We start from the raw sequence: 23681 nt of genomic DNA, 5'->3' as shown, positions 1-23681 counted from the left end.
ATACGGAACATCGCGTATTCCATTGTTCAAATAATTCGTTCCCATACCTTCCTGAGCATCTGGACATATTTTTTTACCGAGGGCCCATGTCTTCGCATAGATATGTGATTACGGAAAGTAGGTACCTACACCATGGCCCCCACATCCTAAAGCGGGTCCCCCAGGCCAGGAGCTATGCAGTGGCGGCCGGTGATAAGAATATGAGGGAGTGCAAAAAAGACTCACCTATTTATGCAAGAAGTCCATCCTCCGATCCTTGGATTTTGAAAACACGTCAATAACACGAATATTAAAGTCTGGTATTGACGATATCAATTGTTTTTCTATACTAAGCATCGCAAGAGCATTTAGCCTGCCTTGAGACATGGTATTTCTCAAAAATGACTTAACCCTCTTTAAAGTTGAGAAACAACGCTCACTTTCCACTGAAGTCATCGGAATTGTACAAATTATTTTTAATAGGGTAACACTTTCACTAAATACTTCCAGTAAATTATTATTAGTGAAAAGTTGAAGTATCGACAATGCTCCATCAGTAACGTAGAAATCTTCTCTACTGTATAAGACTATTAGTTCATTTTTAAGTTTAAATTTGTCAATAATGTCGTATAATGTGGTTACCGTATTAAAATCTGTAGTTGGAAAATTTGTATGATAATCCCGGAACTTTTCACTAAAAAACAATTTGGCTATTACTAAATGACCTTTATATTCGAAACGATCTTTCGCTTGGTTCACTATAATGTCGCATACTTCATTGCATATTACAGAATGAGGTAAATCATTGGGACGACGTTTTTTCGATGGTTGAATTTGTGACATATGATTATTTTGACGAATACATTGTATAGCACGCGTAAAGTGTTCAATGTCCATATTTATCTCCAACACGTCCTTTGACCTCGATTGAAGTTGTTTAAAAAGTATATCACAGTTTGGCATAATTTTGGCAAAGAAATCTAACCAATAGTTAAAATTGTCTTCGTTTAAATACCGTAACAACATTCCAGCTTGATTAATGGTATCGGCGTCTAAATTTTCAGATTCTAAAATGTGTTCCATGCACTCTTTTAACTGATCGCGATAAGTATGCACAATAGTAACTGTTCTTATATTGAAATTCCACCTCGTTGTTGGTGCTGCTGGTATTTTTCTATGAACTATTTCTTTCAAGATATCAGTTCGCTTCGCAGACCTCGAAAAAAAAATTGGAAACGCTCGTAAATTAGCAAAAAAGTTTCGGACTATGGTGTTAGCTGAAACACTTCTTTCCATTATCAAATTCAATTGGTGTGCATAACAATGTATGAAGTGTGCGTGTGGATACGAAGCTTTTATCAAAGCCTGTACACCACCTAATCGGCCACTCATCACGGATGCGCCGTCATAACTCTGGCCAATTAGTTGTGCTTGTTTAATGTCGAGAACTTCTAGTTCTTTCAAAATTTCAGATGCAATACCTGCCGCAGTGTGGTTTTTCGGCGTCATAAATTTCCAGAATCGTTCATGTATCTGTCCGCGTAGTTCATACCTTATGACCAAAACAAGTTGTTCTGTAGTAGATATGTCCGTTGTTTCATCTGCTTGTATAGCTACAAACTTGCTTTGTGATATTTCATTTTTAATTTCGTTACGGCACACCTCTAGAATCGAATCTAAAATGTCATTTTGAATCGTTTTTGACGTACCCTTAAAAACACTATTGCTCTCCAAATGCTGTTTCATGGCTATGTCAATTTCCGAGACAAAGTCAATAAGCCCTCGGTTAACACCTGGATTATTTGAATCTGCAGATTCATCATGTCCTCTAAGAGCTAATTCAAATGCACCACAGAACTTCACACAGTCAATCAATCTGGATAAAATATAACGATTTTTGTCAACACGTTCGTTAAATTGTTTCACAGATAAACGGTACCCTGCATCCAATTGTGAACGTATATCTATTTCTCCCAAGACTGCAAGTTGCATTTCATTTAAAATATGTTTTTCTGAACCACTGTGTTTTTTGATTTTTACTGACAGGTGGACCAAGTCTTGAATACCATGGACCGTCCAGTTAACATCTCCGCCGAACAACAGACACGGAAAACAAAATAGGGTATTAAGAATATTACATCCGCAAAGCCATTGTGTTTTTGAGTACATTTGCACATTAAATTTCCGATTAACAATCTTCGATTTCACTGTACACTTTTGAATTAAATTTATACATGGCAAAGGACGGCCTGCCACTTTAATATCAATTCGTTTGGAAAAATCGTGACGATTGTCCTTAATAGGTATATGCAACTGAATACACGGTACTCATTGTAAATACTATTAAATCTATATTATAAACCCAACTGTCGAACGATCAACCCATAGACTATATCAACCAAACTAACAGTCGTGAATATGATTATATTTTTGACACAATATGCATCGACATGAAGTTCGTCATTTCATTATAATAATTAGGCTTCCAACTGTACCTCGACGCGTCGCCTGAGTTATATGTAGGAATATTCATATTGGTTTGTGAGGTTTGTGTATAAAGTCCAAATGACTAGCTTATGTGTGTGTGCTTTCGGCCGGTGCACTGTACTTGAAATGAAAAGAATATGAAAAACATCGTTTCCAACGAAGACTCATGTAGTCTTATAGAACTTTGGTGATTTTGATTCTACAAGCTTCATTTCTTTTGTCGCTGTGGTTGTCCGCTATAAATGTATGCGTGAAAAATGTGCGTAAATTCAAGGAACACTTCGAATAATGCTCCTGCATCGATGGAATTATTACGTGTGTATTGGTCGCGTCTCATCGACATTGTTTTTTCGACATTTGTGTGTATGGGTGGCTGAGGCGAAGTGTTGAAACGCTTGCGTCACCATTGTTCGAAAACGCGCGGAATTTAAAATGAGTGATTTCGCATAAGTTTTCGATATCGCATTTTTCTGAATACATGGGGGTTTTATATTACCTATATATTTTTATTTAATCTATGACGGGAGTGCACTGCACACTTTGCTCCTTTACTAGAGCCGTCCCTGGAGCTATGGCGGGCCCCCCTACCTATCGCTAAGGTTAAGGGCAGTGTGATTTTTTACAGTAGTGTTCCCACAGTAGTTTCCACGGAACCCCAGGGTTAAGGGTATTCCGTGTATTTTTACCGATTTTTAAATAAATCCAGTTGATTTATTGAGTATGAAGCTCTGATCGCGACCTCATTTTGTGGTACCTAAGTAGGTAACATGGAACCCTTCGCCATATATTCGCATAAGTCAGGAAACACACATAAAATAATTATAAAACAAAATTATACGCGTGAATTATCATTTAACTATATCAATCATTATTCATATCACATCAAATTACACCGCGCAGACACATAGTTTTAAATATTAATCATAACTAAGGAAAATGCGACTTTTTTACTATTAGAGGAAATTTGTGGTGTATTTTTTCTCATTTAACTGGTCGGCTTGTCACACCGGGCCCCCTCTAAGCCCGGGCCCCCAGGCAAGAGTCCTGTCAGCCCCCCCCCTCCCCCCTTGTGGGGGCCATAAGGTACACACCGGGTTAAACACAATCTTCAAATGTGTTAGTCTTACCCATTTTTGAATAATAAAATGCCTAATTCTTGTCAAATTTGGGATCACAGAGATTATCAATATAATTTTTTATCGTAAATATTTCACTATAATAATGTCGATATAAATTATACTGATGGTTTTATAAATGCGTTTAAAAATTAATAAATGTAAAAAATCTTAACACCACTGCACATTTATGTACTGAAATATGACTATGTATATTCTAAGACATTAGAGCGAGAGGTTTAAAAGAATACTATTTTATGTAATAAAAATACTTTATGCAGTCATCAAATGTTAGGGCTTAGTGTCAAACAACACTATCTACAAAAGTGCAACTTTACAGGAGAGCCTAAAATCGTTATTTTAGATTCTTGTAACGTAACAAGGGAAATGTTTATTTAAAACCTAATGTTCATATTTTATAATTTATTGTGTATTGTACGTGTGTAAAATTAGAAAAGATTGACATAACGTTGTTTGACTAATGTAGCCGTAAATGTAAAATAACGTTATCTCAAAAAAAAAAAACAACACTTTTTTGTAGATAACGTTGTCTGACTTTAAGCACTCGAAATATAAAGGATAATAAACTTCAAAATTATATAAATAGATTATCTGCAACGTATGTCCAGGATCATGCTTTGAAAATAGAACAAAAGCTCCATTTTGACCTACGCTGAGCATGTCCTCCCTTAATTTAAACTAAATGTTTGTATATATATATAAATATTATCAATGAAACGAACCCATGTTTCCTTTTTGGAGTCGGGGTCGACAAAGATGAGATGGGTGGTGGTCAGGTAGAGAGTTCCTTTGGGAGAAGTTCGGCTGTTGTATTTGTCCAGCATGCACACATTTTCCAGCTGAAAATCAGAGAAAACAACGAGGGTTAGACAATGAAAGCATTTCGTTTGTTAATTCATTAATTTATGTACATAGGTATGCAAACTATTTGACAATTGATTTCATTCTGACATGTTCGTTACGTTAGGTTAGAGTGGTTAGATCCTACATAAATTATTAAGATAAATCATTGCTAAGCATACTGTCGACAATCATTAACGACAATTAATTTGAATCACTCGAAATCGAATACAATAATTATACAGATAACTAACAATGCTTGAAATAGGTCAAAAATTCGAAAAATGAATCAACAGATTTTGGGGAAGGTAATTATTAATTATATTACGTATTCAAATATGAGAAATACTTATGTGGCTTTATGATTTCTATCTTTTTTCGTCATACATAAATAGGTCAAAAATTCGAAAAATGAATCAACAGATTTTGGGGAAGGTAATTATTAATTATATTACGTATTCAAATATGAGAAATACTTATGTGGCTTTATGATTTCTATCTTTTTTCGTAACACATAAATAACGTTTCATAAAATGGTATTATTTTAAACTAGTAGATATAAAAATATTGTATATGAGTAGATAATTATAATTTCAATTTCAATTTATTTACATACTTATATAGAGCTTTACAGATGACAAATTCAGGGCGGTACACACACGGCATGAATAAACAAAGAAATATAAGCAGTATTAGAAAAATAAGAAAAACAAGTACATATACCTCTCTATAATAATATGTACTTACATCTTATCGTGATAAATAATTGATAATACACCAGTAATTATTTTTTGTAAGTCTATGGGTTGTTGTTATAATACCTATAATGATATTGCATGATATTCGTTTACCTGTATTTTTTCTAAATCATTAAATTTTTGCGGAAATACAAACAAATTAAGTTTATACTTAATTTTATTAGTATGAATTTTCATTTTCCTTGCTGTTTACTTGTACATACGTACCTAATGTATATTCATTGGCAAAAAAATAATACATATTATAATAATGCCATGTCATTATTTTACGAAATAAATAAATCATATTATTCAATTTCAGCTGATTTAGGGTAGGTTCTTTCCTCATTCTCAATAATTATTTTAGACCAAATTTTTGAGAAGCTCTGTCAGGTTCATAAACACAGTCATATTATACGATTATTTTTATCTCGCTTTAGTTACTACGGCTGGCAATATCTCTTAATGTTTGCAAACATATTAACAAAATATTATTAGTTTACTCTATAAATAAAATAACGATAAGTACTTAATATTTACAGGAAAACATTTGATATTCATAAACACGGCAATTTAAAAACCACGTATCAAATTTATGGGTGCATGTTCATTTACCCTTTTTCCACATGACCCCAGTGCTGGAAATGGATTTTGTTTTCAATTTCCGTCGATAGTATTTATTGTATAGTAAGTATCAATGCCAAAGAGATAGAACCACTATAAAAGAGGGAGTAGAGCAAGGGTTGGGAACATGTGGCATTGTAGCCCATTAACTGCAGCCTTTTGAATTAACCTTTATCCTATTTTTATAAGTTAGTTACAGTGACGTCCCGTGGGGGTAGGCAGATTGAGTGTCGCTTGGGGGCGGCAGTTACCCAAAGGGCGGCAAATAGAGGAGAATCACTAGGTACCATATAGAAATAGATAACTAAACTTAGTAATAACGGAAATATCTATCCATTAAAAAAGTCAGCTCACTGGTTGGAAACAAAATGTATTAATTAGGTACGAATAAGGATTTTTTGTCGGGTTCGCGATGTCTAGTTTACTTCCGTTGTCCTTGGATGTCAAGTTCTTGGTGAACAGCAATGACACGTGCATACATTATTTAAAATTTATCCAAATATGTTTGCCAGTCACTCGCGAATTTTGGAAGTTGTCAAGTGCATTTTTAAATTTACCTATCTGAAACCGTAGAGTCGCAATATTGTCTATTGAAGCAGAGAAGGCATTTACATTAGATTTATATTGTTAGTAATGTATCCATACAACACATATTTCTTAGATATTGGAGACATGAAAGATTGATATTATAAAGTACTATATAAAAAATGTGGCGGCATTTTGGCACTGCCTAGGGGCGGCATTTTGTCCAGGGACGTCACTGGTTAGTTATAATGTATGTAGCTTATTTTTTAGTAAATAATGTATGTACCTACATTTTAAGTGAATCTATTTTTTTTTTTAAATGGGGTCTTCTAACAAGGAAGCTCGGCTCCTCACCCTGCGTCTTTATTCCATTGTATCCACCGCGAATGGAAAGTATCGCACTGGGATTATCGAGGTGTTTATTTACAACACTTGATAGTGATTCCGTAACATTTTAGTTTAAATCGATAACTACTTGCATAAAATATTACGTTGGAAGCATTAAATGCCCGCATACTAAAAAAAACGCTATTTCATTCAAATGCGGATATGAAGATGAAGCTGACAAAATTATAAAAGTTAATGATTAAATTAACTACCTACACGTCACTTCGCACTGTATATAAGCACATGTGTAGCTGTCACAAGCTGTTATACTTTCCTATATTTTATGATTTTATATTATCTGACCATCGCCAGTTAGTTGGCAACCTCTATTTGGCTGCGAATTCGCTCATTAGTCATCACCAGGGCGCCGTGAGAAATTGCAAGAAAAACTTTTACAAAGCGGATAAAGTATAAATAAACGTGTTTTGCATTTGAGTAAAACACTTAACACTATAATTATTATATACTATATAACAATATTAATATTGTCTTGAGTAGATTAGAAGATTATTTAGGTTACATATTCCAAACAACCTTAGCCCCACATAAAGTGGTAATGTTACTCATAATTCATAATATAGTTCAAAACAGGAAACCCTGAAATTTAACAAAACGTTTCAAGGGTGCCTCCAAACAAGAAAGATTGAGAATAACTATTCTAACCTTATCAGTTATTTGTAATTATATTATAAATACTACTATGTAGTAGGAGTTTCATCACATCACTGATGCAATGCTTTGTTTCAGTGTGTTGCCATGGTAATAAATCTCAGAGCATAATATGTGTTAATTAAAAAAAAAATTTACAACGTGAAATGTCTTGGAAAGCCTTTTAGAGTAATTTTCATTATATTTAAAAGCTCTATCTGCATACAAGAAGGTTTTTTTAAACAGCGTTGGTCGATATTTTTGTTTGCAAAATTGTGGGCTGGTGCGTTTAATTTCCATGATTGAACGACTCATGTTTTTGTTTTTTTTTTCGTTTACAAAAATATAATTAAAGCCAGTTTAACTCCATAGCCATTTTGCTTTACGTAACCCCGTTCAAAGGTTATCATTTTTATTCGCTTTTAATCGAGCAATAGGACAGTCTGTTTAATTGAATTAACTTTTGTTAAAAGGTCGTAATTTATTTTGTTTTAGTAATGAGAGATCAGGATTATTAATCCTAAGAAAAAAATAGTATCAAAAAAATCCATGAATTATACGTCTATATTTATTAGTATACCTATCGATATTTATCTAATTATACTTTATAATAGAAAAAAAATATATTTTTTTAAGACGACAAAATCATCTTTTTATACAGAAATTTACTTGATAAATATGAACATTTCACTTACATATTCTTATGTTTTAAATTTGACTTTATTATTTATAGGGTTGTCAACTACAGAATTGTCAGAATTCGAAGATCTTCTAACCTAGGCGTGTCGTATTAAATTTCAAGTAGGCTGTGATCTACTATCCAGTATTATAACCGGCAGTGATCTACCATACTTTACTATTATCATTATTTTATTAACCTGAACAAACTCATTATATTTCGCTGAGGACACCGAAACGTTACAAACTAACAAAGCGAATTATTCAATTTCCTAAATCGTCAAACTAGTATCCTACTGCAAGGAGCCTATTGCGCAACGGTAAGAGGAAACAACGCCTCAGTTTAATGCGCGGGGATTCACATCATGTCTATCCCTCACTCTTGCGACAGGCTATGAATGATGCAATACGGATCAAGTGATACGACGAGGTAACGCTTACTTACTTCATGGTTAGTAATTTGAAAACGACTTTTACATAAGCTGGTCAAAGAAATTAAAAAAGGAATTGTTATTTCATCCCTAACCAAATCTCAATGAAATCATAGTGTATAACAATTTGATGTACACGGTATTTACATTTTTACGAACCAATTCTTATGGTGCCTATGGTAAATCGTCACAAAATTCATCCCGCGATCGACGTGTGCGGCATGGCATGCGTGTTCTAACCCACCATACTGCTCTAATATTTCGCAACGATTTTTCGCGTGACTTTAGTTTCCAGCCTTAAGGCAATTTTACGTTGCCGTAGCTTAAGATATTTTCCCTTGAAATATTGATAATTCTGTATGTTCATTAATGTTTCTAGTGTTTGAAGGAGGGCGACAGAACAAAACATTCAAATAAGATGTACATTGCTAGAAAAGTAGGTAATAAGAACATTATATACAGGAGTCAATGAAAAGTAATGCTTATATCTTTTCATACAACGCAGTTTTTGTTTGATTCTGTTGCACGCATACATAGGTAGAGGTTTTGATTGTGAAATCTCTTCTCGAGAAATACCTAATCAGAAAAAGGTCAATATCGAATTTCGTAGTAGTAGAAAGAACACGATGTAAATTGTAAACCAGTGGCGAAGGGTGATTTTTTTAAAGAGGTAGGCTGCGGAGATCTGAGAAAAGGAGCACACTTGTCACGTATAGTTACGAGAAATAAAAAGATAATACGATATTACTACGAATGAATAGATACACACTAATTAATTACAACGACACACTAATTCAATGAACTTCAAATACTCACTGACGACATTAAATTGAGGGATGAGTTTAAATTACGTATTTTTCAAAACATTTATACACATCACAAATCATTAGATAAAATTTATTTTTATTTTCAAAAACAATCTATATTATTACAATCGCATATTAATATATGCGATTAAACGCCATAGAAATTATTTTTTCAACCTTTCGAATTAATAATTATTTTGGACAAAGTGCAGCCATGGGAACAATAGTATACGCAAAGGTTTTAGGCTCTGCTATAGGAACCTACCATATTTCATACAATTCGATAGGTTGACTGGGGTTATGTTTAAGTCCATACGAAAAAATATCACCATTCCTTGACAAATAATCCGACATTTATTTACGTTAAGACAGGCTGTGGCATATTTTTTAAACCTTTGCAGATTGTTTTGTAATCTTTATAATACATCCATACGTCTACGACATAATTATATTATGTTGTTGGCAAATTAAATTATTTTTATAGAATATAAAATAATCCAGTGATTATATAAATATGTCAATACCTATGCAATAAAAAATATATTTCTTAAGAATCGCCTAGTATGGAGTCTTTTCAATTCAATTCATTTATTTTTTTAACATATTGTGGACATTACAAATTATAAGTTTAAGACGTTCACAACATGTAATGCCACTGATGTAAACCAAGAAACATCCAATACGCTGCATTGACGAAATATGTAATTAAATTAGACCAACTACGAGTGGGTACAGTAATGGTAGTAAATTATTAATCGATGGTATGATATTACTTCTGAGGTTACTACCCTACGCTACGAGCCATTTCAAACCCTTTCATACGGGTAGGCTAATTTTGATAGCTCAATTCAACGACAAAAAACATAAAATTACCGACATTTATGAAATAGCGGTAGGTTATATAGCCGCAATAAATATTTACGATTACCGTGTGTAAGAAAAATATTGCTTTATGGCGGATAAAATAATGGCTAACGGGGACATCTCACGCAATTCGAAGATTATATCATACGAAAACACAATAGAGCTGTGTACAGTGGCAAACAATGCGAAAAATCAATGTTCAAAAAAGAATGAAACCCCATAGACAAGCTGAATAATGCGAGTCGGCTGTCTATGAAAAAGCCGACAAGGCGGCGGGGCGGTTAGACAAGATGAATTATTTTTACGATGAGTCTTAAAAAGAAATACTTACCTAATATATTATATGTACCTACCTATCTATTTATTATTTGTCATAATATTTTCCCCAACATGCGGAAAAAAACAGTCCGGCTACTGGCTATTACAGAGATTTCCATTGACAGTTAACAGACAACAAAAAAATAAGGCAGCAATAGACATGAACAAAAACAGTCTTTGTCTAGCTACTAACTAATACTAAAACAATGTTTTTGTCGATATGGGATGAAAATTTAGAAAACTATGTCAGATTTATTTTATTACAACGGCGTAACGCGTGTTGAATTTTAATAAACGGAACCGGGAAAAACATTTTCAAAATTATGTTTTCGGTGAAATAACAATAGCACGATAAAATAATAACGAAGACTAAAAGAATTCGACTTTTGAACTTTAAGAGTGGACGTCTCCGCCGAATCACAGGTAAACTGTATGCACAGGGAACTCATAAATAATGGGAACTGAAATACCTAACGGGTAAGGAGATGCAGTAAATTGAAACACGTGTCAAAATACGTCATACGTCGAATACTGACAACTGCTCTCGGTTTATGGATTGAAGCTCATTTAATATTGGTGTATTACACACTATTGCACGCCTATAATGCGTGGTTCATTTTCGTAGGAAACTCACACATTCAATACCCTGCGTCAAAAATTACTGTATCGGTATTGGCCTATCGGAATTATATTTATTATCTGTTCTGTGTGTATGACCCACGTTAGAAACACTGGAGTTTTCTGACATGTCTTTAGGTATTTGTTGATCACGAATAAGTGTTTTACGTGGCTGGGGCGTGTGGTCCCCCCGGACATCGCGCAACTTTTCGATACTCCGTCACCTTGTGGTCCAACCGCGTGGCACAATCTCTCTCATCCAGCAGCTACGAAAGAGATCTACGCATGTTTCACATGTCAGGAGATGGGTCTTAGGATATAAGGCGACCCTGTGCTTGCACAATCCTTCGATACAGTGATAGAGAAGAGTTAGTAAGTAGATATAGATTATTTTAAGTACTAAATTTGTCAAATCTTTATTTATAACTGATAATACCCAATTACTAATTAAATCCGGGATAATCAGGGATGTTTTAATATGTACCTACGTACTAGTAATTAAAAAGTATTCTGGCATTTAAAAATCAAAATAAAGCAAATTTATGTTTTATTCAGATTTGAAAATTAAATAATAAAACAAAAGAGCAACGAAAATATTGTGTACATAAGTAAGTAAATATATCGTCAACTATTATAGCTTCAAAGAAAGGTTCTAATTACAAAATTAATTTTAGTCATGTCAGAAAATGTTGCCAGTCCAATACTTATACAAAGTAGGGTAATTTATTTATTCTTAACTATAAAACGGTGAATTTTATTGTAGGGATGGTAAAGCATTTTTAATGGTAGGTATATTTTATAATGGCCGTTGATTATAGCACGCGCATTTTCTCCGGTTTGAACAATGTCGACGAAATATTAGTATACACTAACGAAGCCAATTTTCTTTGGCTTGGCAGGCAGCGAAAGATTTATTATACCTTATGATAAAGAAACGAAAGCAATATCAATTACTTTATTTTATTTATTATAATTATTATTATATTATATTTTGTTACTATCAATTTCAATAATAATAAATCTCGCGGTAAGCTTGCGCCACGGCCAAAAGGCGTGAAACGTTGTTTTACTTGGTATTTAAAATGTTATCAGACAGATGCTCTCATTCCGTAGCACGTTGGCAAAATATGCCAAAACGTATCAGAACCACACTAAGGTCACATCACGTGTATCACGCCGCACCACCAACCGCACGCGATATAAGTACATCGTTTTTTTCTGAAAATTTACACAATTTCGAGTCTCGTGCTTTCACGCACTGACAGGTTATTGACACAATGTTTTGGTAAGTCGTCAGTTTTTCTTATTAACTGTTCTGGTAGTTTTAGAATGTGAGCTCACGGAACGTGATTATACTGTGTTCCTATTCTAGCACTAGGGTTTTATTTTTAGTACTTACCTTTTTAATAAATTGCTGTCTATTGAATATTTGAAAAAAAATCCTAAACTACGCACAATAGTTAGAAGCTAATAAAACGACCCGAATGTATGGATGTTCTATATATAGAAATTTATGGCTGTGGTTATTATTCTATAGGTACAATTACCATCGTAATAATAAATCGATGACACTTGTGAATCGAGCTGGTTTGATTTTATTTGAAATTGTCGCGTTTTTTGAACCATGACACGCACTCCTTGTGGCGAAAATAAATAACATAGTCTTTAGTTTCTGACATTGTTTGAGATGCATGAAAAAGGGTCAGTTTACTGGCACCCTTGCGAACACGAACGGGCATTTGTTCTGAGCGAAAGAATGTATTATTTAGAACCCCTTTCAATATGAAAATATGAAAACATATTGAATAATTATCATTTGTATGTGCTCTGTCAACTGTGTAATTATTTAATCCCTATCAAAATAAATATATTTGTTTGAAAATAAAGTGCCGATTATCAATCACCTACAAGATTGTGTCCCGTTTCCTGCCATTCCCCGCAAAATTTATTTAAACCGAAGTGTCACGGTACCGACATATCATAAAATACTAAAGTAGACCACTATCCACTAAGAATAACCGTTTTAACACTGCCCCCTTGCGTGTCATATCTCAGATTAAATTAAACGCATTAAACATTCCACAATGAAAACGAAATTTAGACCATAAACACTCGCACACAAGAATAATCAACCTCCATAGTTTCCATCTTAGCTAAGAAAGTTTCAGGCGAATATAACGATTGCTTTCCACACACGCGGCTCAACAAGATTAGGCCCCAGAAGTGAAGTAGGTTATGTACCGTCAAATTACACCTCGTGCACCACGAATATGGGTGGGAACAGAAACTCATTTACGAATAAAGTGACCTATATTTAGACCTAGGCCAAAGCTGGCTGCCGTGGTGGCAATGAATCCAAGAGTAGGTATATCACGATACTTGACACGCTCCAGTGTCGCACATTCAATGTCACGCCACGGGGATGAAAACAAGCATGTTACATTATAATAGGTGAAAGTTATTCGATTAAGAATAAAAACAATAAAAACATACCATCGTCAAAACTTTTTGGCTGGTAGAAAGAAATTCAACATAATACATATCTTATAACAATATTATTTAGTACCTAGTCGTTTTTGAATTCTCCTTTTTCAATTTCCCTATCACTGGTTAGAATATGATTTGAAACATAGACAAGTTTTTTTTATATAGCTAAATCGTATTTTAAAACAAAAACGGCATGGCTGCTGCGATTTCACAAAGCTGTATGTAGTGGAATAGTTAACAACTAATCATGAAAAAATCATTAATGAAAGTACTCCATAATAATTAAGTAAAACACTGTTTGGTATTATATATTCATCAGGATCATGCATTTTTGAAATCTATGTATAGACTTTTATTTTAAATATAAGACACCTAAAGGGACTATAATATCAGTCTCAGCAGAGTGGCAGACTGGCAGTTATATTTTTAGGATCATAGCAGTGTTGCCATCTTTTCAAAGTGGAATTATAGTACAGTCTACAAAATTATAGTATTTGGGGAAAAAATATATTACGCGTTGTCATCCTGTTGAAAATTTATAGGTTTTTTGTCTCAGAAAAAAAATAACGGAAAATTTTGTGAAACTCCGAGACCCCTTTTTATTTAGGTACCTCTTCCAAAAATGCTTACCGAAAAATTCAAGAAATTTCATTTTTCGAGCAATTTTTTTTTCAAGTTCACCAAATCTTCTTATATTGCGAACTTATAGTACGAGTACTTATATAATTAACTATTTCTTTTATTCAAACGAATAATTCACAAGATTTAAGAATATATCATTCTGATTATTGAACATTATATAATTTAGAAAAACACTTTCTGAGAGAGTATAGAAAAAAAGTAAAAAAAGATTTTTTTCTATTGGTTATAATATACTCTCAGAAAGTGTTTTTCTAAATTATATATGTTCAATAATCAGAATGATATATTCTTAAAATCTTGTGAATTATTCGTTTGAATAAAAGAAATAGTTAATTATAAATTATTAGCAAGTGCAAGTAGTTACATCTAAATAAAAGAAATTATAGTACTTTGCAACAATTTATTTAACGGATATGTCGAAATTTTAGTACTTTTTACATATTTTTTCCGATATTCAAAATTATAGTATTTTGGGCGTACATTTTACGTTTTATATCGTACATAGTACGCGGACCAAAATTATAGTACAAATACTATAATTATAATACGGTTGGCAACACTGGATTATAGTCAAATTTTTATAGCATGTCACTTGCCGAAAAGAATGTTCTCTCCCATTCACAATGGAAGCATCTATAAATAATAAAATACAATAGGTGCTTTCAAATAATATGGTAGGTATTGTATTTTTACGTCGGTAAAATGTTATGTCGAACAATCCGTAGAGGGAAACGACAATGATATTCGTGTACGTGAAATGACACGCTATAGTGTGGGTACTATTAATGAGATAAACCATTGGCTGATTACAGTGGATCAAACGCACATTTAAACACCGTCTGAATATCATCAAACCCTAGACCAATACTTTCACAAACGGATAATTTATCAATACTCAACGAAGTACACAAATATGTCAATAAATGTTAAAACTACTATTCATTTGTTCGGATCATAAATTTAATAATGAGAAGAAAATCAATTTGGTAAAAATAGCCCACGAATCCAGTGCGTCCTTCAGGTAATTCAGCGAACCCTCATCAAATTAGAGGTTTCAGATTTCGTGTACCTACAGTTATTATAATGTCAGTTATATATTGTAATGGACTATACAGATACAAAGGGATCGTAAAGCTTTTGACGTCAAGGCTTAGTACCCTGATCATTCATCTTATTTAATATAATCAATACAGTGCTTTGTTTAAGCTGTCTTATGTAAGATTAAGGCAGCAACTGAGAGAGGTTGAAAGGAAAGGAAGTAACTATATTAAACTAAATACTATATTAATTCTGTATGTTGCAATATTTGAATTAATATCTCGCTTTTATATTGCCCACTATTATAAAAAATAATAATTTGAAAAAAAACATGATTATATTAATTTTAACCGTTTCCATTATCAAGGAATTTTCCTCAGCTCTATATTTTATATTTCGGTTGCTACGCACCTCATCCACTTTATAGTTTAGCTATTAATAGAATCATTAAAAAATATTATCAAATAACAATGAAAACATACTTAGTCTTACTTATAACTTATAACATATTATAGCGCCATTATAAAATACTATTGTAAAACTAGTGCAGTAACGCAGTGAAGAACGGAATTTATTAGCAAAGTAAGAGAAAGGTTAATCGAGAAAATTTTTCATTATTCACAAAATTGCTAAACATCTATACATAACTACGTGTTTATAATAAAATAATATTTTAATTCTTTTACAAAAAAATGATCGATCCCGTGTGCCGCCATCTAAATAGAAAAATAAAATTCAATACAACGATCACTCATATAACCGGTAGCCTACATCAACTTTTAACGTTTTAATACATGCTTCACAGGATATCCGGGCGATGCTAAGTACTGTCAGCCCTAAGTGGAAGTCAAGTACAAGCCAGGGGGTATCAGTACCCACCTAATCATTTAGAGTGTGTTGAATTAATTTTAACGTCATTTATACAATTAAAATCCACCGTTTCTCCGTTAAGTTGAACCATTTTGTAGAAATAAATTATATTTTATTCAATACAATGACTTAAAAATGTTAGATTCTTTATGTAATAATGTTGATAGCAACCCGTTAAAAAAACCCTAGAAAAAAATCGGACCGAGTGAGATTTAAACTCGCATATTAACTGTACGGGTAAATGCTCTTGTCCAATAAGCTACCATTCCGAAATGTACTAACTTTCTAATTTAAATATTAATGTAATGTTATCACACTCATGGTGCATAATTGGCGTCAGGAAGTATGACATCCTTGCATTTGTTGATGACAATTATGAATTAAACTATTTTTTATTAAATACCGAAAATAATATGCAACAATTGTGAATGTGCTATGGAAAAAGGATTTAAATGTAAAGGAAAGACGTAAATAATTGAATTAGGAAACAAACAGCTGTATGCGATGTCATAGTAAACTAAAGACCGCAAATAAACTTGGGTTGGATACACAGCTCTAAGAAGAGATAATCGCTTGAAGAATCAATTCATCCAGTGACACCCAAAATGTAGAAGACCACATTTATAGTTCAGTTCTGCGGAATTCTCACAGAACCGAGAGAAATGGACTCTGCTAGAAGGCCTCAGGATTAAAATCGACAGAGAAATGTTATTTATAAGAAAACTAAATAACTATGTAATTTTCGATTAAAAACAAATTACGGGAGATATAATACCCCGTTATTATCCGGGACGATGAGAAATTTTATTTTCTCGGTCGCTATATAAATATGAAAAGGAAACAAGACAGTATTTTGATAAGTTATTCATTTTAGGCGTGTTCTCATTCAAAAGATATTTAAAGTCTCAGAGACTTGGCGAACAAAAGTTGCAAATAAATAACTAAGTTTTAAAAAAGATGAACACTCACGAGAATTCGGTTGGCGTTGAAAGCTTCTGGATACAAACTCGCAGAGAGAAAAAAGCTAAGCACATATTTCGTAAAGCCTGTATCATTATTATAGTCACACATGTTCATGACTTCGAAAAAGCTCGTTAGGGACTTTAATTGAAAGCTTGGGCCGTACGAGTGTGCCGTAGAGTGAGTACCGTGTTAGCAAAAGCTCAGTATTAATACGCAGCTGATTTTTTTAAAACTAATTACAAACTCCATTAGTAGGTATTTCGTAATCGTAATTTCTACTATACTTATAAGTACTCATTTAACACTAAATGTGTTATGTTTTACAACGACAATAAATTATTATATAATATAGACGCTAGTTCCTACGTATGATTATATTATTTTATATAGTTATATTATTGAGTACCTATAACAGAATGATATTCATCCCATTTCTTCACTGTATTTAACTGTATCCACGAAATAAAGGTTAATACCACGAATAGATAATAAACATATTGTCATGCATGTGACAAAAGATATGCGATGATAATTAAATTAAGGAGTATTAGTTGAATTACGATAGAAATAAACACTCAGCTCCAATTTATAGGTAACGTGTTCAAATACAGTGCCTTGATACATGACACACACAAGGGGGAGGAGGCTGACAAGACTCTAGCCCGGGGCCCCGGGCTCAGGGGGGCCTAGCGTAGCGGGTAGACCAGATAAGTGATATAAACACACATCACACATTTTTGTCCTAATATTAAAAAAGCTGCCTACGGCGCTATTTTACTTCAAGATTATTAGTAGGTATGGATTTTTAAATATGTCGTTGTGCGATTCAATTTTAGAATATATTGATTGATATTCGACAATTCCATAATTCAATCATATTATATAGATATTCAAAAATACACTGAATACTTACCTACCCTTAATATTACTTCGAACACAATTTGGAAAATGCTACCGCAGTGATAGGTAAGAGGACCCGCTAAAGATCCTAACCCGCTTTAGGATATGGGTGCCATTTCTTGATCAATTAAACAATATCAGATGGGCCGGATGCATTAATTCTCCAGAATCCCCAATAGGGACACCATCTTCTTCCTGAAACTCTGGAATACTTCTCCGCGTGGTCGTGGTAGTCGCAATACTCGCAATAGATAAGTCATTGCGGAAAATGTGTTCGAATCCGACGATTAATATCAATTCTCTTGTCGTATATGCTAGCGTTAGTATTCTTTCTTTATTACTTTGATGGCTCAATAGATCTTTTAAAGTCTTAATGGTGTCAAAGCATTTTACCTAAGGCAACAGTAAATATATTTCATGAAAGCTTCCAATACTTTTGGGGATTTTTTGTAGATTATTAGATGAATTTAAATGATGTCATAACTCCAATTTTCAATATTACATAGTTTACAGTATACGTATACCCATTCCTACAAGAAAAATATGACTGACAATTAATAAATTGAATATCGAGAGAAGTGAATTAAAATTTCGTCCAAGCAGAACTCATACCTGCAAAAACGTATTACATGAACATGACAGTAAAAACAAAAGAGACGTCAGCATGTTTCATTTATTTTTTTATTCCAAGAATGAAAGGCGAAATAAAATTACTTTTTCACTCATACACTTGAATGAAAAAGCCTTCGATGTTTACCCATTGCGGCCGAGGAAGTAATTTAAAGCCTAATATAGTTTTTGGCTTTTGCCGTCAGCTGTTGTGTATAGTTTTCCTTGTTTCGTAAAATGATAGACTGAAGATAATAAAAAATTGTTTGGCACTAAGGACGATTCCATGGTAAATCGGTTTATATCAGAGTAAGATATTACATTACATTCAAATACATTAAAAAGTATATATAAATTAAAACTTTTAAATATTATGTTATACAATATACATTCATCCTTTTCAACTGGGAATTGGGTGGGAACATCAGTGTTGTAACATAACATAATAGTATTTAAGTAAATACGTACCTACATTACTTGTAAAATCGAAATACCCAAAAGTTTTTTTTAATTCAAATTGATGAGAGTTTTCTATTATTCCATATGAATCGGTTTGAGCGACACGAGATTCAGGCTTAAGGTATCTTTAAACTCCATATGATATAACCATGATATACATATTATTAAAGTTTGTTTAATTTAAGGTAGGTACCTACTATTTATATACATAACATTATGTATGTGAGTACTACATTATTTAGTATACACAGGGAACTCATAAATAATGAAAACTGAAATAACTAACGGGTGTGGAGAAGGAGGCAACCGATCTCGAGTGCGGAAGAATATAGGATAAATTTTAACGCTTGTCAAGAATACGTCATACGTTGAATACTGTCAACTGCTCTCGGTTTATGCAACGACGCTCATTTAATATTGGGTGTATTGAATGTTGCATTACACACTATTGCACATCTATAATGCGTGTTCGTTTTCGTAGGACACTCACACATTCAAAACCATGCGTCAAAATGTACTGTATCGGGATATAGCATATCGCAATTCTATTTATTATCTGTTCTGTGAGTATACATTTTGTTTGATAAAAGCAATTTATGTGTTACAATGTTACAATGATTTTATTCAAGTGTTTGGTTATAACCACCACTATAAAATTAAATATAATTTTCAATTGCCATTTTTATTATGGAGACAAGGGTAAAACTTTCTAAATAATCGATCAACCAAAGCTTTACTGACCTATTCCACTGGTTAGGCACGCGAAATGGCTATGTAAATTACGAAGAAAATAAATAAAGACATCGTTATAAATGTTTTATAATAATAAGAGGTCGCGGTAAATAGTGCTATAAATTATAATTTACCCCGACAAGATTTCATAACAGGCTTGAAAAATAATAGAAATTTCGGAGACAGTTGGTAATAAAAACGAATTGACGGTTTGCGTAGAAATCTTCTGAAGTAAAATTACTAAATAAATCAACGGCCTCGCCTATGTGAGCTTGCGGAAAATGTAAGACGTTTTTTGTGACATTCGTAATGGAGACGTACTGGATATCTTAACAAGAGAGAGGCTTCAAGTGTTCTCTGTTCTCTTCTTATTAGACTTTTCTTACAGGGTCGCAACATGCATCGATGGTCAGCACCCGGCTGCTAGTCGGTAGTAACAAATCGACTGTCTAACTCCATTTGGGCAAATTGTTCAGGAATGAGAAAAAACATAATAATTTAACTATCGAGCGGAATTTAACAATTGGCAATTTTTTTATAAGCTGCACTATGGATAATTAATACACTATTTTAGCTTCCTTTTTATGTATAATTAAAATTTATATAAAGAGCAGAGTTGTTCCATTTACGATATTGGAAATCTGGCACCTGCAGTTTGCTGTTTTATTTGAAGAACAATAATGCATTTATTTATAGGTTTAGGAGTTTGAAGCGTGAGCATAGCAAACATGCTTTATAACAAAATGCCATAAAAATTTCAAACTCCAAAAAAGTGCAGTTGGCTGGTATGTATAAAGCAGTCGAAATAGCGGGTTTAGGGACGTGGAGGCCCAACGAACTGACCAATTTTGAGACCCCCACGATAAAACAGTTGCAGGGATTTTGATGTGCTTTGGGTAATATGTTATTTCTTCTCAATTTGTAAGAAATGCGTATATTTCAATATTTTCGTATAATTTAACATTTGTATGACTGGTTTGAACTGTTTGGAGACCCCATTTTCAATATTCTAGTAGTAACCCTGTAGGCGATATCAACAAAAAAATTAAAGCTAGTCGCAACATAAAAAGGATTTAGTTTTTATGTCACATGCCAGACACTATTTTTGCATGCTAGTGATAATTGCTAGATCAATCAAGAAAAGCGCAGAGTACGCAAAGGTGAATACTCGAATTGTATTAATGCCATATGAAGATAATAATACTCAGCGCTCGAAATGGAAAAATTTACGAACCGGAGCGCACGACAGTTCTCTGAAGAACAATACATAGTTCGCATACTTAGAAGACATAGTTATCAATTTTTTTGTGTATTTCATAAAAATAAGTATGTTAGATTTTTTATTATATATGGCCTATCTAGCTCAGACGGTCAAATTGTTTTTTCCACGAGACGGAGCAATAATTTTATCGATTTCAGGAACAGGAACGGCGCTCCGGTGCGCTCCGGTCCATTTCGAGCCCTGATAATACTCCGAACATGTAGGTAAATAACACGACACTAAATTGCGATTTCCGATAGAAGTGCAAGTTGCTTAACTTCGAATGCAATTTGGTATGTTCGCAGTAAATGAACATTTTCGATTGCATATTTCGTTCATATTAAGTAACGTAATACCTTTTTTTTAATATGAGATATCATTATTTTCTACAAATAGTTCACCATATTGCATTCAAAGTACATTATATGAAATAACTATCACTACGATCAAAATTTAGAGTTTCGTACCGCGGCCTTAATATAGCTATATAATGTATGATAGATATACAATTCGCACGCAAATAAAATATACACTTAACATGGAAAAACTAAGAGGTACTTGAACCTAAGTATTTATTCATTTATTATACGTTTCCAATTTTATTTTTCATCGGGGAATCGAAACCTCGTTCTTCATTGGTAGTGGATATCCGTTCATTTGCACAATGATATCGTCGATCCATATATAGTAGATAGCTTCTGAAATCCCTACGCCCGGCCGGTCGGTTGGAAATTTCAAAGTTTTTCCTGAAATCACGAACAACAGAAAAGGCCGCGGCATAATCCTCACTCCAAGATGGCGCCCGTCGCTGCGACCCTCGGAGGAGATTTATCTTCCACCGCTGCAAATGGCAGCACACAGATAAGGGCGTGCCATTAACTTTTGCCATTGATAGATTTTTTTTTTAATTATTTTAGAAAGTTTAAAAAATATTTATAACTACTACGACCCAAAATTATTTTTGTGAAATCGATATGTTGTGTCTGGATTGTAAAAGTAAAAGAAATATGGATCGATTCTATGTTTTAAGCATTCGTGAAGTTGCTGCTAAATAATGTTGGTAAGTCGATAATTTAGGTATTTAGTTGTGCGTTTATAGCGTATTCGTCTTTGATTAATAAATTCCATTACTTCAAAGAACCCAAATTGGGCGCAAGAAATTAGAGAACTTAAATAGAGATGTAGCAATTATACCACTCAGCATTAAATGAGTGACACACTTTAATGTGTATGTTTTGTTCTCAAAACAAAACAATAGAGCCATAATATTCATCAGCATTTCTTCATCATAATTAGATCAGTAGGATCTGTTTTAATTTGTTAATTGCGACACTATTTCTTGTAATGTATAGACTGCATATATTATATAAATTAGAAGGACAATGCATTGATCCTCACTCAACTCATCGAGTCCATCACGATACGTACAGCTACCGTCACGAGTCCTCCACTTGATAATATAGTCAACCATCATTCTACTCGAATCAGTCTCTCAGTTCATCAATTTCTTGATCACATCGATCTCACCAGTACATCATTACCCGCGATTATAATCTCACGCAGTCATCTTTATCATCGTTATTAAAGTGTTATTGTATTTATTGTATTCTTGTATCGATCAATAAACTCTCGTCCAAACAACCAAGCAACAACGACCTTCTCTATCGTCCACATCGTCTATGACCAAAGTGGTGACCCCGACGTGATCAAGCAAACCCGACCTGAAAACCCAAAGAGACTTTATCTTATCCTTTGCCTGTATAAATAATTGGAGTCATACGGTCGAATACGACAATTGTTCACGAAAAGAACAAACATCACAGTTAAATGGTTTTATATGGTCTTGTATGCGTTATTTTGTGTTATAAGGGACCTAACCTTCTGATTGTATTTGAATAAATATTTTAATTAAATGATCTTTTAACGGCATATTTAATTTTGTATATTTATAGTATGAAACGCTGATGAAATATATACTCGAAGGGGAAACAATACTCCCAAAAAAATGGTCTGTCCCTGCAATCTGACGTAGGTACATAGATACCTCGTAACTAATAATGATATACTTTATAAAGCAATATACTGAGCGTACATATGAAGCGCCTAGTTTCAAAAACTCCTAAAACGGTTTTTGAAAATTTTTGAGTTAGGTATACTTATATGTATTTAGATAGATATTTTTGTTACCTATATGATGGCCAAATATTAATCTTTAAAAAATGCCAAAAACCGTCAATACGTACGATCATAAATAAGGGTAAATTTCAAAACTCGCTAAAATGATAGGGTGTGCTTTTCAAATACTTCTAAAATGGAAAGCCAAAATACTCTTTAGAATGTAACGACAAATAAATACATAAATTTCACAAATTTAATAGATATGATTTTTTTCTCACTTTTTTCAGAACTACCCGAAATTGTTTTTCTCATTTTTCTCAGAACTACTTAAAATCGTTTTAGGGGCTTTTGAAACTAGGCGCTTCATATAATGTTGTGGGTATTATTATAAGGGCAATGCAAAATGCTTTATCCCTGCAATATACATTCCATCACAGAAGCACACAAACAGCGACCCTCGAGTAACCAGTGGCCCGTTAAAGCCCGACTTAAAAGAAATATATTCATAAATTCGATGTTGTATA

The 23681-nt window shown here is 33.2% G+C and overlaps 1 protein-coding gene across 2 annotated transcripts in view; it reads right to left on the bottom strand.

The window, feature by feature from the left end:
- The window catches only part of Mtmr6 (Myotubularin related protein 6), a 159328-nt gene that overhangs the window by 23749 nt on the left and 111898 nt on the right, over window positions 1-23681 (bottom strand). For both annotated transcript variants that reach the window (XR_015072241.1, XM_085960833.1), the window contains exon 2: window positions 4325-4441. Coding sequence is in view for 1 of the 2 variants with exons in the window: in XM_085960833.1 (XP_085816959.1) it covers window positions 4325-4441 (117 nt within the window). In the remaining variant the exon portion in view is untranslated. The remainder of the gene's footprint in view (window positions 1-4324; window positions 4442-23681) is intronic.

Source organism: Rhyacophila brunnea, unplaced genomic scaffold (assembly GCF_057557595.1).
Source record: "Rhyacophila brunnea isolate RB1 unplaced genomic scaffold, BYU_Rbru_1.0 scaffold_12, whole genome shotgun sequence".
Taxonomy (NCBI): domain Eukaryota; kingdom Metazoa; phylum Arthropoda; class Insecta; order Trichoptera; family Rhyacophilidae; genus Rhyacophila; species Rhyacophila brunnea.
Note: the sequence above shows the minus strand (reverse complement) of the source record. Positions and strands in the feature narration are given on the sequence as shown.